Raw genomic sequence first — 14,866 nt, forward strand, 5'->3', positions numbered from 1 at the left:
TTCTGTATTTGCCCAATTTCTCCTGACAAACATGCAGTACTTCTGTAGTCAGAAAATAGGGGGTGGGGGGGGGGATTGGGAGTAAATTGGACAAATCAATCATGAAGTGCCGAGTCCCTGGCAAAGTAAATATCCCAAGACCGCCACCCTTAAAACCTTAGTAACGGTTCCTACTAACTCCAATCACTACAGCAGTGGTGCTGTTCAAGCATCCAAACTTTAAATGAAAACTGATAGGTGGAACACATACTTCTAAGCACTGTAGTAACCATGCTCCTCAATCCCAGCCGTACAATTTACTAAGCTCTGTGCTCTTTATCTGTTAAATGTGATAAAAGTATCTCGCTCACAGAAATGTTGGGATTTTAATGAATTAGTGTTTCATACAAAACAGAACCCATATAGCAAGCCTAATAAGCACCTGGTTATTATTTTCTCCCAAAACAGAACTGTTGGATGGTGTCCCACTTTCCTCACAGAAATACATGTGCTGGGAGAAAGAGGGCATTTATGATAATGTGAACTCTTATTAACACAAACATAGATTATTTTCCTGTTAGAGATCATTTATTAAACGTGTAACATTACTTAGAGTTCTAGGAACAAGGTTTCCTGCCATCTTTTGTAAGTAGAGAAGTTGTATGGGGGGAGGTTTACATTCCACAGCACTCAACTATTATATAAGAAACAGGCTTAGGGTCTTAATATGATCACAGAACCATTACCAAACAGTCACACATTCTATAGTCCATATACAATGACTTAAGTTTGTACAAACTAGTGTTTTTCCTGAAACAGTGTAACCAAAATTAAAATGTAGAAATTTAATGTACCCAACTGTAAAAAATGCCAGAAACTAGACACTAGTTTTCTAGTTTTCATTCTGAAATCCTCCTTGTCCTATAATACAAAATGAAGCAAACAAGGAAAACCAGTTTTTGATCATTTTAATTTGTAAAACAGATTACATGCTTTGTGAGTAGAACCAAAGGTAAAGCCTTCAGTAGCTTACATTTTGTTCATGACAAGGCCAGTGTGTAAACACTACTTAATAACATACTAAGTTTTTCCAAGAGCAGTAATAAATATTAAACTAAAAAGAGGTAACATGCACTCAACAACTCTCAAACAGATATTCATCAAAATGAGGTAAGTCTAATGTGTCATTTGCTAAAGAATTTAATGAAGTGGAAAAAAACTCATCAAAAATATCAGTCTTCATGGAACTTTCCAAGTTCAATGTCCTAATGCAGACATTATTTGTCAGTGAGGCTGGCTGAACTTCACATTGATTTTTCTTGGTGGGGCTACAGTAATTATGGTCCTGTCTCAGATGTGTGTTTTGGGGAATATCATTTAATTCAGTAGACACTGGTGCTGGGATGTGGTCATCTCCCATTTCTAAATACCTAAAGTCAGCCTCCCCATTTTCTGAGTGCTCTGTTGAGACAACAGTTGTAGGAGACAGTAATTCTGCTAAAATTTCCTCATGACTTTGACTACTATATGGAACCGTGGTGCACCCAGATTTATTATCAGCAGTATCAATCTGATACTGTAGTTCTTTTAACAAGTCTTCTATTGATTCACAATCATTTGGAGACCCACAGTGGGACACATGTTCTAAATTTTCAGCTGGAGGTGTTCCCTTTTGGGGGGAAGACATAAGAGCAGCTAATTTCTTCTTTTTTGCCTTAAGTTTTTTAAGAAGTTTTAGACGAAGTTTATGAATCTGACCCTCAACTGAGTCTCCGTGGTTTGCTGGAGAAACACCATTTTCTTTTACACAAGAATCGTGACTGTGGTGAGCTCCATAGGAGGGGTTTTCACATTTCTTCAAAGCGTCTGAATCAGCAGTAACACTAGCACATACACGAGAAGTCGTGCTACCAGACGATGGATGGCTTGATGGAGGGTTACTAACTGTAGGAGGCTTACTTGCACACCTATTGGCTTTCCTGGATGCCCGGTTAGCCTTTTGGTTTATGCCTTTCGTTTTAAAGCCACCAAAATTACTTGCCCCCTTAACTGAAGGCTGCAAATCAGTGACAGTGTTTCTATTATGAGCTGAAACACAAGGTGGCATAAAAGAAGCACCCTTGCTTAATAAGCCTTTAACCCAACTTCCTACAAATGGTTTCTTCTGAGTTTCTTTCAGAGATGAATTCTGTACTGACTTCGCTGTTATGGTTTGAGAAAATGCCACAGTTTCATTTTTTTTCAAATTAGATACCTGAGCTATAACAGCTTGTTCTGGTTTTAATTTCTCAGTTTTGGGTGAAAGATATTGTTTTAATGGAGTGTCCTTCTTTAGGGCAACTGTACCCTCAACTTCTACTGGCTTTCCTCCGTTTATAGGGTCAGTAGCATGTGTAGTGTTCACAGGTTTAGTAATTACAGTGTCTTCCGCCCTTGGCTGTGCCAACTGCATGTTTGCCCCTACAATCTGAGATGGCAAGCTTACATTCACGAATTGGTCTTGAGTAAGCTTTTCAACACACGGAGCTGATACTAAAGAAGCCATTAGTGACTCTTCTGATTGCAAAGTATTTGTTTCGCCAACTCCTGCATTTTCTGCCACAGGTTCATTTTCTAAGAGAAAACATTCAGAGTTAACCTGTATTTCTTCAAGTGTCAAAGACAAAATATTACTGTCAACCCAACCTTCTGGACCTGACAGTACATGATGCCCACGCGTGACAGACGCACCCCGTGAGAGAGTGCTCGGTGCCGCTGCCGTGCCGGTTGTGCAGGGCGGCTCAGCAGAGGCAGCGTCGCCCCCAGAACACCACGTTGGAGCGGCTGGTTTCTCATCACCGAGAGCAGCCTCATCACTAGCCTTTTTAAGTGGAAGGCAGGCAGATGCGCTATCTGTCACATGGGATGGTTTTCTTTCCCAAATAACAATATGTATCTCTGAAGCAGGAACTTCAAATTTCTCACGCCTTTCAGAACGTAGGCCTTTTAGGTCATCACATTCCAGCCAACTTCCTGGAGGATGAGGAAAGTTCAGTAAATGAGGTTAGACATTCAAAACCCACCAGCCGAGGTTCACTTTCTTCTGGCCATTTTAACTGCTATATCCCTGAATATCCACCAAAAGAGAACACTCAAGAACATGGCCTTATACTTATGTCACCATTTTTCTCTGCCAAGGTTAAAGTCCTTATTTGGCTAATAAAAGTTATAGACTAACATCCAGAAATTTGAAAAACTGAGATAGTTTTTACCCTTTCCTACAATACCCACAAAAATCAAGAGAGAAGTCTATTTAATTTTTGTGACTTAGAATACAGTATATCACCCAATTTATCCAACAACATCAGAAAATGGATTAAATTTTTCCATATATATGAATTTTCAAGATAAATGAAGCCTGTTACCCTCAAGTACCCACATTTGTTTCAATTCTTATTTCAATTCTTCTTTTTTTTAGTTAAAAAAAAAAACCTTAGAGGTTTTTAGGTGTTTGCTTATTTTATTTCTGAGCTTCTATTTTCTCATTTGTCAAGTGAAAACGAAGTGATAGATTACAAGGGAAGAGGTTAACCTCCTCTACACACAAAAAAAGCCCCAAGAAAACCATTCACTAAATTAATATGGATACACCCTTATAAACCACACGAACCTACTATTTCTTCTTTTATACCCATTAAAACTTTGAGACTCTTTTGTTTGCTTACGTCAGTGGTTCACCACCACACATGCACATTAGAATTACCTAAGTCACATTTGGGCCTAATCCCCAGAGATCGATTCAATGATGGGAAAGCCAAGACATTTTTTATAAAGTAACCATGATTTTTATATGTTGTCAGGGATGGAAACCATGTAACTATCTAACCTACCTGAAAAGGACTTCAGATTCCCTGGAATGTAGTAAAAAATTAAAATAAAGAAGTTGCTTGTTTAGTTTTTGCTTATGTTATTGAGAACCACTTCCCCCCCGATTCTGAAGTAGGGTAAAACTTTAAGGTGACAGTATTTATAACGTGAGTTTTAGTTTGCAAAGTGCTTTTACAACACATTGTTGTGTCATCCACCCAAACTATCCCCAAGAGGAAAATATCAAATATAAAAAGTGTCCAAACAATAGAAAAGAGAAAAATAAAAATATCAAAGAGACCCCTTACCAACAGCCTAATATGACACTTTACGGGGCTGAGTGATCTTGTTTAAGACAAAGTGAACATTGTGAGAAAAACAAACTCAGTATTAAACCATATTAGATACGTGAAAGGAAAAACTTAGCAAAAATTATGAGCTATACTACTTAACCTTCTATTGAAAAGTTTAATTATTTAAATAAAGGCTTTATCTTAGATAAATTACGAATTTCAGATATTGTTTCAGTTCTAGAAATAGATGTTTACTTTTCTTTTTTTCAATTTTTTTTTTCTTTTTAAGTAGGCTCCATGCCCAATGTGGGACTTGAACTCACAACCCTGAGATCAAGAGTCACATGCTCTACTGAGTGAGCTAGCCAGGCACCCAAGAGATGTTTATTTTTATTTATATTACTAACATCTGCAAACTAAGCAAAATTTTTGTCCTTTCTCAATTAAAAACCTTCAGTACGATGCACTTTCTTTTTAAAAGCAGTACATGGTTACATATCTAAAAAAATCAAAATCGCCACCATTCATTTTTCTATACTGACCATGTATTTCTCATGGAGTAAAAGCAAACATACTAAGTGGGAAAAAGCAAACTGTAAACCAACAGCATTATATGATCTCCTTCTCTGTCCAGAAAAGAAATATGCATATGCATGTGTATACCCATATTTATACAAAGCAAAGATAGGAGTGATTCTAAAACTAGAGTGAGAGAGGAGAGGAGGGGGCAGAAGAATTAAAGGCAAGGGCAAGACATGAGAGGAAAAAAAGAGTCAAGGCAAAGTTTGCCTTTAAAAAAAAAAAAATCTAGAGTTTGGCCTCTATGCCTATTATCATAAAAGAAAAAGGTTTAAATACTTACCATCCGCATCCAAAACCCATGTTATAAAATGATTATTTGCTTGGTACTGAATTACAGAAGTTATTTGATAAAGACAGCCTTCAAAATGAAATGAATAGTGCTGCAAGTCGTTATGTGGCAAGCCTTCCACAAAGTGCAACATGAGTACGGGAGACACTCTGTGGGAGAGAAAGGCAAGTGAAGTCAAACAAATGTTAACGCCCTGTGCCTGGTTATACAAAAGATGGTCTGAAGCAAGGAAGTCACACATAACATGTTCAAGGCTAACTGCACTAATTTTTCTTGAGAACCTCCAGATGTGTGCCTTAATTAGAAATGGAGAACTCACTCTATGAAGTATGTAACAGTAAACCCTTCTCAGGATGGTATCAGTGACAGTTGGAAGCCATCATGCAGTAAGGCTCTAACACAGACCATTAAACAAAAATTGCTCTGTAAGCCACAATGCTGCTGTGGCTTAAAAATCACAGGGAAAAATCCAGGCCTTTTAGAATTTTCTTGGGATCTAGTGCCCAAATGAATTACTTTTGTTTTATAGGTAATATGTGAAACAAAGTAATAAACCTAAGACACTGAAATAAACATTTAAAAAACCTCAACATGCTAATAATTTGGTCTATTTCACTGTTATTTCCAGAAGCAAAGAGGTCCAACAAAGTAAAACTTTTACTTAGGAAGTTTAATTTGTACCTAAAACAGAGAAGAAAATACAACATAATGGCTGATTTACTATAAACTTTAAGACATCCATAATTTCAAAAATACACTTTATCATTATAGTAACATACCAAACCAGAACGTAGAACCTAATGATGGGCCTCAGATAACCAAATTTAACAAAGCTCTCAGGATTTAAGAGAAATGATGAATATCTCTTTTCCCAATATTTAAACAGCTATCAAACTTACTTAGCTTATCAAAATTTATTCAGCTGAAATGAACTTGAATCAATGTCCAAAATGCAGATTATTCAGACTGACAAGGAATAATTAATTAGTAAGTTATCTCTTGTCAATCATGTTAGAGGAATAATCAAGTCTTCAAAATTAAAGTACCTATAAATAAAAAGTGCTGTAACACAGTCTATAATGCTAACCCCCTTTGTTTTTTTTTTATCATATCTACTTAATTGATCTAAGATACCACTGGCTATAACATATACCACTAGGAAAGAAAACTGCCAACTAAACTCTACCATGCCATCAATTCTTAGATGTTCTCCCATGTTAACATTTGAAGAGTGTGCCTTTGAATCAATGATCCACAGAGAAACTAGAGATCTGTTCTCACAGCTGGATACGCAGGCTTAGGCACCTGCATGACTCTGTAAGTACTAATATTTAATTCTCCTGGTCTCATATGATAGATACCTTTTCAAGATATCTTCTAAGGCTAGTTACTAAAACACTCCTGTTGATCCCTAAACTACAAAAACTCATGAACTTCCTGCCTTCTTTATGTGAGTTAAACACAGAAAGTGTTAAATAGGCTGCATTTCTTTCTTAATGGCATATTTAAAAACTGGTGCAACTTATAAACGATGGCATCTTGGATTCAATTAAAAAGCATATGCCCCCGCTCATCCTTTTCTACTTCATTTTCTTCTCTGGTCCCCTAAACTCTAGTGTCCCCTAAATGTTACAGGTTCCTCCTACCCATAATTCCAACTCATCTCATACGCAGCCTCTCAGCTGAGGGTACAACTTTACTCCTAGCCTGGCAACAGATTTTGTTCTCAGGCTTCTTCCTACCTGCAATGCCTAGCATGTCAAAGATGATGCTCAAAGCTGAGGGGATCAAGTTAGGTATGGACTCAACCATAAAAAAATTGGATGGGATGGCTTAACAGAACTGGAATGAGAGTCACAAGAGATTTCAAGCCAAGATCCATTTGCATTCACCTCCCTAACTTTAGGTTAAACTCCTCCTATTATAAGGATTTACCCTCAGGAAAAGAGAGAAAACAGAAAACAGAGAAAGCAGCACACGGGGAACTGTGCCAACTGCCCTGGCTACCCACAGACAGCAGGGAAACACCAAAGCCCTGTCCCACAAAGAACAGTCTCGTGCAAATGGCCTGGAGGACAAGTGTTTTATTTCTAATCCCAACTAATGTAACGTAGTAACTCATATTTTAGAAAATGCAAATTTAACAATGTGCATATATATATTTCTGAACTGTAATAATGTAGGCTTTAGGCAAAAAAACTGCAAATATAATTTTTAAATCTCACTATATTTTAGATCTAATTACATCACTGAACGATTTCCCATTTCAGATTCTATGACAAAAAAATGAAATATATGAGTAAAATCAGATGTAATTAAAATAATTAGAATTGGTTCATATTAATTATAACAAAATACTTCTTCAGAAAAATTCAACTGTTAAACAAAGGTTTACAACTGTATTCTTCAGAACTTACCTCTTCAGAGGTAAGTTCAAGGATCTCATAAAATAATAAAGCATTTTGTGCCACACAATGAAGATTTAAATTAAGAAACATAATTTTAACTATTTTATATATCAGTACTCCATCCAAACTTTTGTAGGGGATGGTTTAGTTTATCTGCTTGGAAGAAAGTCTCAAAATCATTATATTTAAAGATACTTTGATGACACTTTAACAAGGCCTATAAACAAAGACCAGAAACATCTAATTTCTCTTCTTACCCTCCCCTAACCTTTAGTTTAAAAAAAAAAAAAAAACACTGTTAAAAGCTAAGGTTTTTTAATTTTTTATATATTCTTTAAAAACGAAGTTTAAATAAATAAACTTTTCAAATGACAATCCAGGACAGCGTGTGACCGGACTCCTAGAGGTGATCATGGCAGTAATGAGGTTCATTTTAAGAGTCTGTGAAGTAAAATTAAATCAGATTCTAAGTTGGTGCTCCACGTCACCATGCTCTGAATATAATTCCTAAATAATTTACTTAAAGTAGCAGATCTGAACTTGACAGATCTCATTCATCTGATTTATCAATGGACTCTTTCTAATGGGAACATATTAGAGATGTGGACTGCCTGAGACAAGGTGTTCAGGGAACTTACAACACTATTAGCTTTTAGAATGCTGTAAGGTGGAATTATGCATGATATCATGATGGGCCTAACTACTTTTAAGTTATCCTTAAAAACTATATTAAATTTGTTTCTAAATTCCATTAGACATCAACAAATCAAGAACATGAATTTCAAAGTAAAAAACTACAGAGGACTTTATAAATACCTTGTCATTTAAAATTTAAATGAAATTTCACATACTAGTTCAATTTACTTTTGAATATAGTAAATGTCCAAACTATAAATTCTGCTTATAAATTGGCCTGTTAGAACTCTAAACACATTTCACATTGAAACACTTAGCGCATACACTGCCAAATCAGAGCATGAATCTTTAATGTAAGTAAAGCAACATATTTGTGTAATTAAAAATTGTATGTTGCAATGTGACCAATTAACAGATCAAACAAAATAATAGTATAAGTTTATCTTCAATGTGGGCTTGAGAAAAAGCAGGTATAACTGTTAGATGAAATTACATACCCCAGGAAGCCTCAAGTAACCCAACTGTCCAGTACAGGATGGCAGATACCCACAACCTGCTACCCTTCTACCTCCTTCTCATCAAGGACAGGGCTTAAACAAAACAAAACAAAACAAAACAGAAAAAGGGCTCCTACAACACTCCAATCTCAAAGTTTGAAACCCCACACAGCCAAGAAAGACTATGGACTTCAGCTTAAAGGTACCTTCTCTTCTTTTCCACTCAAATGTTCCAAATGATAATGAATGACCAAAAAAAAATGGTAGTAAACCAAAAGGACCAACAAGGGAAAGGAGACATAAGCAAACAAGAAAACAACAAATATTTTGAAAGCAAAAAGCAAACGGGAAAGTGGTAACTTAGCAGTATGGATGAAGTGATGACATGAGTGCTATGGAGTGGGCACACTGATGAGAAGAACTTATACACCCCACAGAACCTCTAGAAGACTCAATACTGATAGGTGACAGATGTTGAAGAATGTGGGGGTAAGGCCCTGAGCTAAAAACTGGGATAGTGACAGAGAGTATAAAGAACACTCCCACGGACCAGGCCCAGAGAGGAACCCTATAAACTGGAACACTGGAGCAGAAGGATGGAAGGTGGCAGAAGAAAGGTTTCTAGAAAAAAAGGGGGAGGGAGGAGGATTCAAAAATTGTGAAACATTTAAGTGTTTGGAAAATCTATTGATGGGGGCGCCTGGGTGGCTCAGTCGTTAAGCGTCTGCCTTCGGCTCAGGTCATGATCCCAGAGTCCTGGGATCGAGTCCCACATCGGGCTCCCTGCTCGGCGGGAAGCCTGCTACTCCCTCTCCCACTCCCCCTGCTTGTGTTCCTGCTCTTGCTATCTCTCTCTCTGTCAAATAAATAAATAAAATCTTTAAAAAAAAAAAAAGAAAATCTATTGATGGGTGTTTGAAGAATATGGAAAAAATTCACAATGCATACATAAACAAAGCAAATGAAAACACAAGGAAATTAGTAATTCCAGGAAAAATGAAAAGTTATAAAAGAAATGAAACATAACCTTGTATACTGCTTGGCTGGAGGGAATAGACGTATATTCATAATAATAAACAATGAGTACTGATTTAACAAAAAATGTAATCATATAGGAAGGAGGACAGGGAGAGGTTACACAGAAATGGGGCCCAGGTGTTGGTGTCAGAGTCCTAGTCCTCAACTACTGTAAAAGGAGAAGACTATATAAAGACTATATAAAGAATAAGCACAGTGTTCTGAACTGTCATAGTAAATACTACCTTAAAGGTGTAAAGTAGATGCTTTAAGGAGAGGAGGTAGGAGGGGCACTGCTCTTTCTCCTTCTAAGTCTGGGCACTATTAGATTAGCTGAGAATTTATTACTTGGATGAAAACAAACCTTTAGTAAAGATTGAGGATTTCCTGGTACATCCTCCAAGGGCATCAGAAAAGGTAAGAAAAGGTTAACTGTTCTTTATGACACCAAATTATACTTCCAAACATTTCTTTACTGTAGAGTTAGAGGTGAGGGCGACCAAACCTTCAGGTTACACAGGATGTGTAAGTGTGTGAGTGTATTAACTAACAGAGAGATAGACAAACTGCCTATATTGGAACTGACCCGAGTTTAAAATATGCGGCTTCTGGTAGCAATTTTAGAACAAAGTAATTCTGACCAGTGGTCCCACTGAGGACAAATAGAAAAGCTGGTGAAGTATAATAAAAACACATCTGCTCAAAGGCAGAGAAAGCTTATAAGATGATGAAGAATTAGCAGCTCAAGTTCTGGGAGAAGATGGGAATTCAGACAGATAAGCCTGTGGTTCATCTTTGAGTCATCTTAGTTCTTGATATTACATTAAGGAAATCTCAGAATTCTAGTGACTCCAAGCAGTTGGCAGAGGAGAGAAAAACTGAAGATTAATATCCTTAAAGGGAGAAAAAAGGCAAAAGAAGAAAAGGCACCAGTAGCGTGGGGTCAGACAATCACCCTAAGACAGGTCTTCAGCAGTATTTTGTCTGGGACAGTTTGCTTACTGGCCAGAGTTCTTCATAGAGGGGCATTTTGGTAATTTGTAACTACGTTGTTTAATGCAAACTTCTGAAAAGTAGGTTGTAGTCAACACTTGCAATTCTACACATTAAATCCACCTTCATTTTGTTCTAAAAAGAGTAAGGCAATTTTAACTCACTTTTCCAATTCCATTTTTCTTATCTGTGACTTATTGCTGCAATTGTTACATGGACCAAAATGGGCAGCATTAAGTGGGTGCCACTCAGGGATGACATTTGTAAAAGTGACCAGATTCTTCGTATGTCTGCAAAAAAAAGAAGACATAACTTAAGTTCATTTACATCAATTTAAACCAATGCCTAAACCTTGGTTTGTTTATTCATACTTTCCTATTCCCACCATGTAATAAATACGCCACTGTTCCTTCCAAACCATAGTAAAGCTCTCTGTGAAGGCTCTTCACCATAATTATGTATATTTTTTCAGTTGTGAGATGAAGAAAATGTTCAAACCAGGATTTCTCAAGAGCAATACCACTGACATTTTGCACTGGGTAATTCTTTGCCGTGAGGCATTTGTCCTGTGCACTGAGAATGTTTAGCATCATCCCTGGCCTCTACCCACTAGATGCCACTAACAGCTCCAAATGTAGCAACCATTAGCTCCAAACACTGCTAAATGTCCCCTGAGGTGCAAAACAGCCCCTAGTTGAGAACCACTATTTCCAAATTTATTAAGAGCTCACCCCTTACTTACAAAATTCACAATCTGGCTATCCATATTGACAACCAAAAACGAAAAAAGGCATTTCCAAATATATAATCAGGAATACATACAACTCAATTTTCTTGATCTTTAAAAAATTAGAATACCAGTTGTGAAATAATTTTGTTTTCACAGGTTACAGAAGTTCTAAATTTGCACTTTAGCCTAAATACGTGACAGCAACAGACACCTAAAAAGATGATATTTAAAGATGTACACTAGGGGCGCCTGGGTGGCTCAGTCGTTAAGCGTCTGCCTTCAGCTCAGGTCATGAGCTCAGGGTCCTGGGATCAAGCCCCACATCGGGCTCCCTGCTCAGCAGGAGGCCTGCTTCTCCCTCTGCCTGCCGCTCCCCCTGCTTGTGTTTCCTCTCTCACTATAGCTCTGTCAAATAAATAAATAAAATCTTTAAATAAAGACGTACACTATATCTCAACTGGATTCACTTTAATAAAAATACCTTTAAAAGAGCAATTAATTACCTAAAAAACACTAGTTTTTTTTTTGTAAACAAATACTGTTCAATCAAGGTGAGATAAGCAGAGGCTGTTACAAATATACCAGTTCTCAGGGAAGCTAACATTTTAAAAGCAAAGCGGCGTAAAGTTATCACTAAAATTGAATGACTTATTTCTACTAAATTCTTGCTTCTCACAGACGACTGCTGAGTAAAGCCTCCTGTATTTTAGGCTATAAAAAGGAGTCTGTCTCAGCAAATAAATGTTAATGCTCCACATGACAGCAAACATTTTTGAGCACTTACTATGTGCAAAAGCAGGGTGCTGTGCTAAGCACTCGTCTCCCAAACAACCCTAAGTGGCAGGTACCATTCTTCTCCCCATCTTACAGATGAGGAAAGTGAAATACAGAGCGCATATCAGATGATAAATGATAGACCTGAGATTTGAATACAGGGAGTCTGACTCCAAAAACCATGTTTTTAAACTGCCTCCAAAATATACTTTGTAAAGCAAGTAAAAGATCTTAAACTGGCCCTAAAAACAGCAGCACAAAACCATGAGTTTGCTGGATATTCTCCCATCAGATTTAGTGGAAATGTTTTAAACTATGATATATACTAAGATGTATTTAATGAAATGCCACTTCATTTTAGCTTTTCCTCTATAACTACTTATTTTTAGAACAAAGGAATTAAAAAAAACAAAAAACAGCAAACCCAAATGCCAGTGGCTTCTTTCCCTTGAACCCTCAGAGTTTTTTATATACACCTCCAAAATGCACTTAACATTTTGCATTCAAAGTAACTTAAGGCATCCAACAGATCAAAAATAATTACTAAGTCACTGGCCCTCAATTATGTGTTTATATGTTATCTCCCTAACTAGTCTGAATTTGGCCAGGATAAAGATTATTTTTCTGTTAAGTTCCTGGCACATAAAATATACTCAATGAAAAGCTGTCAAACAACTCAGATGTGGATTTTGGAAAAGCTGTAATTAAGCTGATTTTAATCATCAAGCTTGTTTATATTATTTAAAATCCAGGTGGTGATTTAAGGAGTATACCACAGTGAGCAGGAAAGTCTGAGGGCAGGAAACCTAAGCTTGAATTTTGTCACTTAGTAGTGTGTCACCTTGGGCCTTGCCTGCCTATTAAACCCCTTTCAAGGTTCACTTTCCACATTTGTCAAATGAGGAGAATATCAGATTAATTTATATAAATCAATGATAGAAGACCAGGAAATACTCGTTCTTATACTCATAGAAAATTATTTAAGTCCTAGATGAGAGTGAAATGCTTATTCTTACTCTGTTCTAATACTTTTGAGTTAACTGGTTAAAAAAAAGTTTTCTGGTTCTGTTGCTTGTATTCCCTAGAACATTCTCTCAGACTTGACTCTCCTTGACTCACCCCTACATACCAAAAATAACCTCAATTTAGATAATGAATATCTAAGCAATAGTTTTCTCTCACATTTTTATTTAATAATTTTAAGAAACTCCAAATTTTCTAATTTGACAGTAGGTAAGAAAAGAGGGAAGGATTGATCTCTATTATAGTGATTTGAATAAATGACCAACAGAACCAGTTTGTAATCTTTTTAATTGCCAGCCAGCAACTTTCTGTGTGATGAAAACTTTCTGACTCCTCTTCCAAAATCTACTCTCTCTATTATGGGGTCAGTGTAAGGAAGCAAAAGAAATCCACTGCTGCTTTCTCCTCCATGGTTCTTCCCAAGTCCCAATCTCAGGGCATAAAATGATAGTGTGTCAATCACGACCCCTCTAATCCTCACCTAAGGGCATCAGGGACGTAGAAAGTAGGCTGAGGCAGCTCATTATGCAAGAGGAGTCTGGCGTGGCTGGTCTTTCATGGAGGAATGGGAGAGCCTAAGTTACCTCTCAGAACCACTGCCAGCCTCTGGGAGCCTCAAATCATAAAAACAAAACCAAACAAAAACCCTAGTTGCTAACAGAGGAATAAACAAAACACGTATCATTTCAAGGAATTCTAAGAAATATTCTTACTCAGCAGGGAATCCAGAGGGGGAGCTGTGAGGGGAATATACTACTCTTCCCATTTGTCTCCCCTTCCACTGAAGAACTTCTTAAGAAAACTCCTACTAATTAACAATCCAGCAAACCATGGTTTTTTATTCTTCCAGTTTAAAAAAGCAAGCAAACTGTAGTTTGTGGAGCTCAAATTTTTCCTTTTAATCTTAACAGTGGGGAGACTTCAAGATATGGTGGGAAATTTTACTGAGCACAGAAGGAACGAGGGAGAGAGCAGTACAAATGGAAGCAAGTTTTATTCAAATTTTATTATTTGGAACCATTTTCAATAAAATACGTCCATTTTTAAAAAAGAGAAAAACTAACCTATTTTGATACTTGTGTCCGCACTGTGAACATTCAAAGTTCCAAGAGAAAGAATACATGAAGAGCTTTTCAATGAGGGGTTCCATTTTTAAGAGCAGGGGAAGTGCAAACACGGGGCTTTCCATATCACCTTCAAAAAGAAAAGGGAAAATCATTGCTCATAATTAACTGAAAAAAGTGAATAAAAATTATTAACTTACCTTTTGTCACTACATTCACAGTACAAATATATGTGAAAATATATGAATATAGGACAGTTAAGTTATTCACAGTTGGGCAAGGGGAAGTGTTTAAGAATCTTTTTTTCCTCTTAGAGAGAGAGTGCAAGCACATGGAGGGGAGGGGCAGAGGGAGAGGGAGAGAGGGAATCTCAAGCAGACTCCCCGCTTAGCAGGAAGCCTAATGCATGGCTTGATCACAACCCTGAGATCATGACCTGAGCTGAAATCAAGAGTCATATGCTTAAAAAAAAAAAAAAAAAAAAAAAAGAGTCATATGCTTAACCAACTGAGCCACCCAAGGCTACGGGAAGTTTTTAAAGCATTTTTCTAAAAATGTCTATCATAGGAAAGATTTAATTACCACTTCAGTCCCTGTCTTTCATTTTTCTTGGTGGACACTTATGGAAATGTTTTAAGGACAAAAGACCCATACTATCTCCCTCATATCTTTTTTAGCTTTTCTCTGGGGAAAAAAAAAAATCCTCAGAGCTATAATAGCCCTAGGGTATAAAAC

The 14,866-nt window shown here is 36.9% G+C and overlaps 1 protein-coding gene across 2 annotated transcripts in view; it reads right to left on the minus strand.

Annotated features, from left to right (window-relative positions):
• Positions 1 to 930: 930 nt before the first annotated feature.
• Positions 931 to 14,866, minus strand: part of USPL1 (ubiquitin specific peptidase like 1) — a 33,507-nt gene continuing 19,571 nt past the window's right edge. For both annotated transcript variants that reach the window (XM_036099662.2, XM_078070504.1), the window contains exons 6-9: positions 14,132 to 14,261; positions 10,705 to 10,830; positions 4,981 to 5,138; positions 931 to 2,991 (exon numbers count right to left, since the gene is read on the minus strand). In XM_036099662.2, coding sequence (XP_035955555.1) covers positions 1,115 to 2,991; positions 4,981 to 5,138; positions 10,705 to 10,830; positions 14,132 to 14,261 — 2,291 coding nt within the window. In that variant the 3' untranslated portion in view covers positions 931 to 1,114. The remainder of the gene's footprint in view (positions 2,992 to 4,980; positions 5,139 to 10,704; positions 10,831 to 14,131; positions 14,262 to 14,866) is intronic.

Source organism: Halichoerus grypus, chromosome 4 (genome assembly GCF_964656455.1).
Source record: "Halichoerus grypus chromosome 4, mHalGry1.hap1.1, whole genome shotgun sequence".
Classification (NCBI taxonomy): domain Eukaryota; kingdom Metazoa; phylum Chordata; class Mammalia; order Carnivora; family Phocidae; genus Halichoerus; species Halichoerus grypus.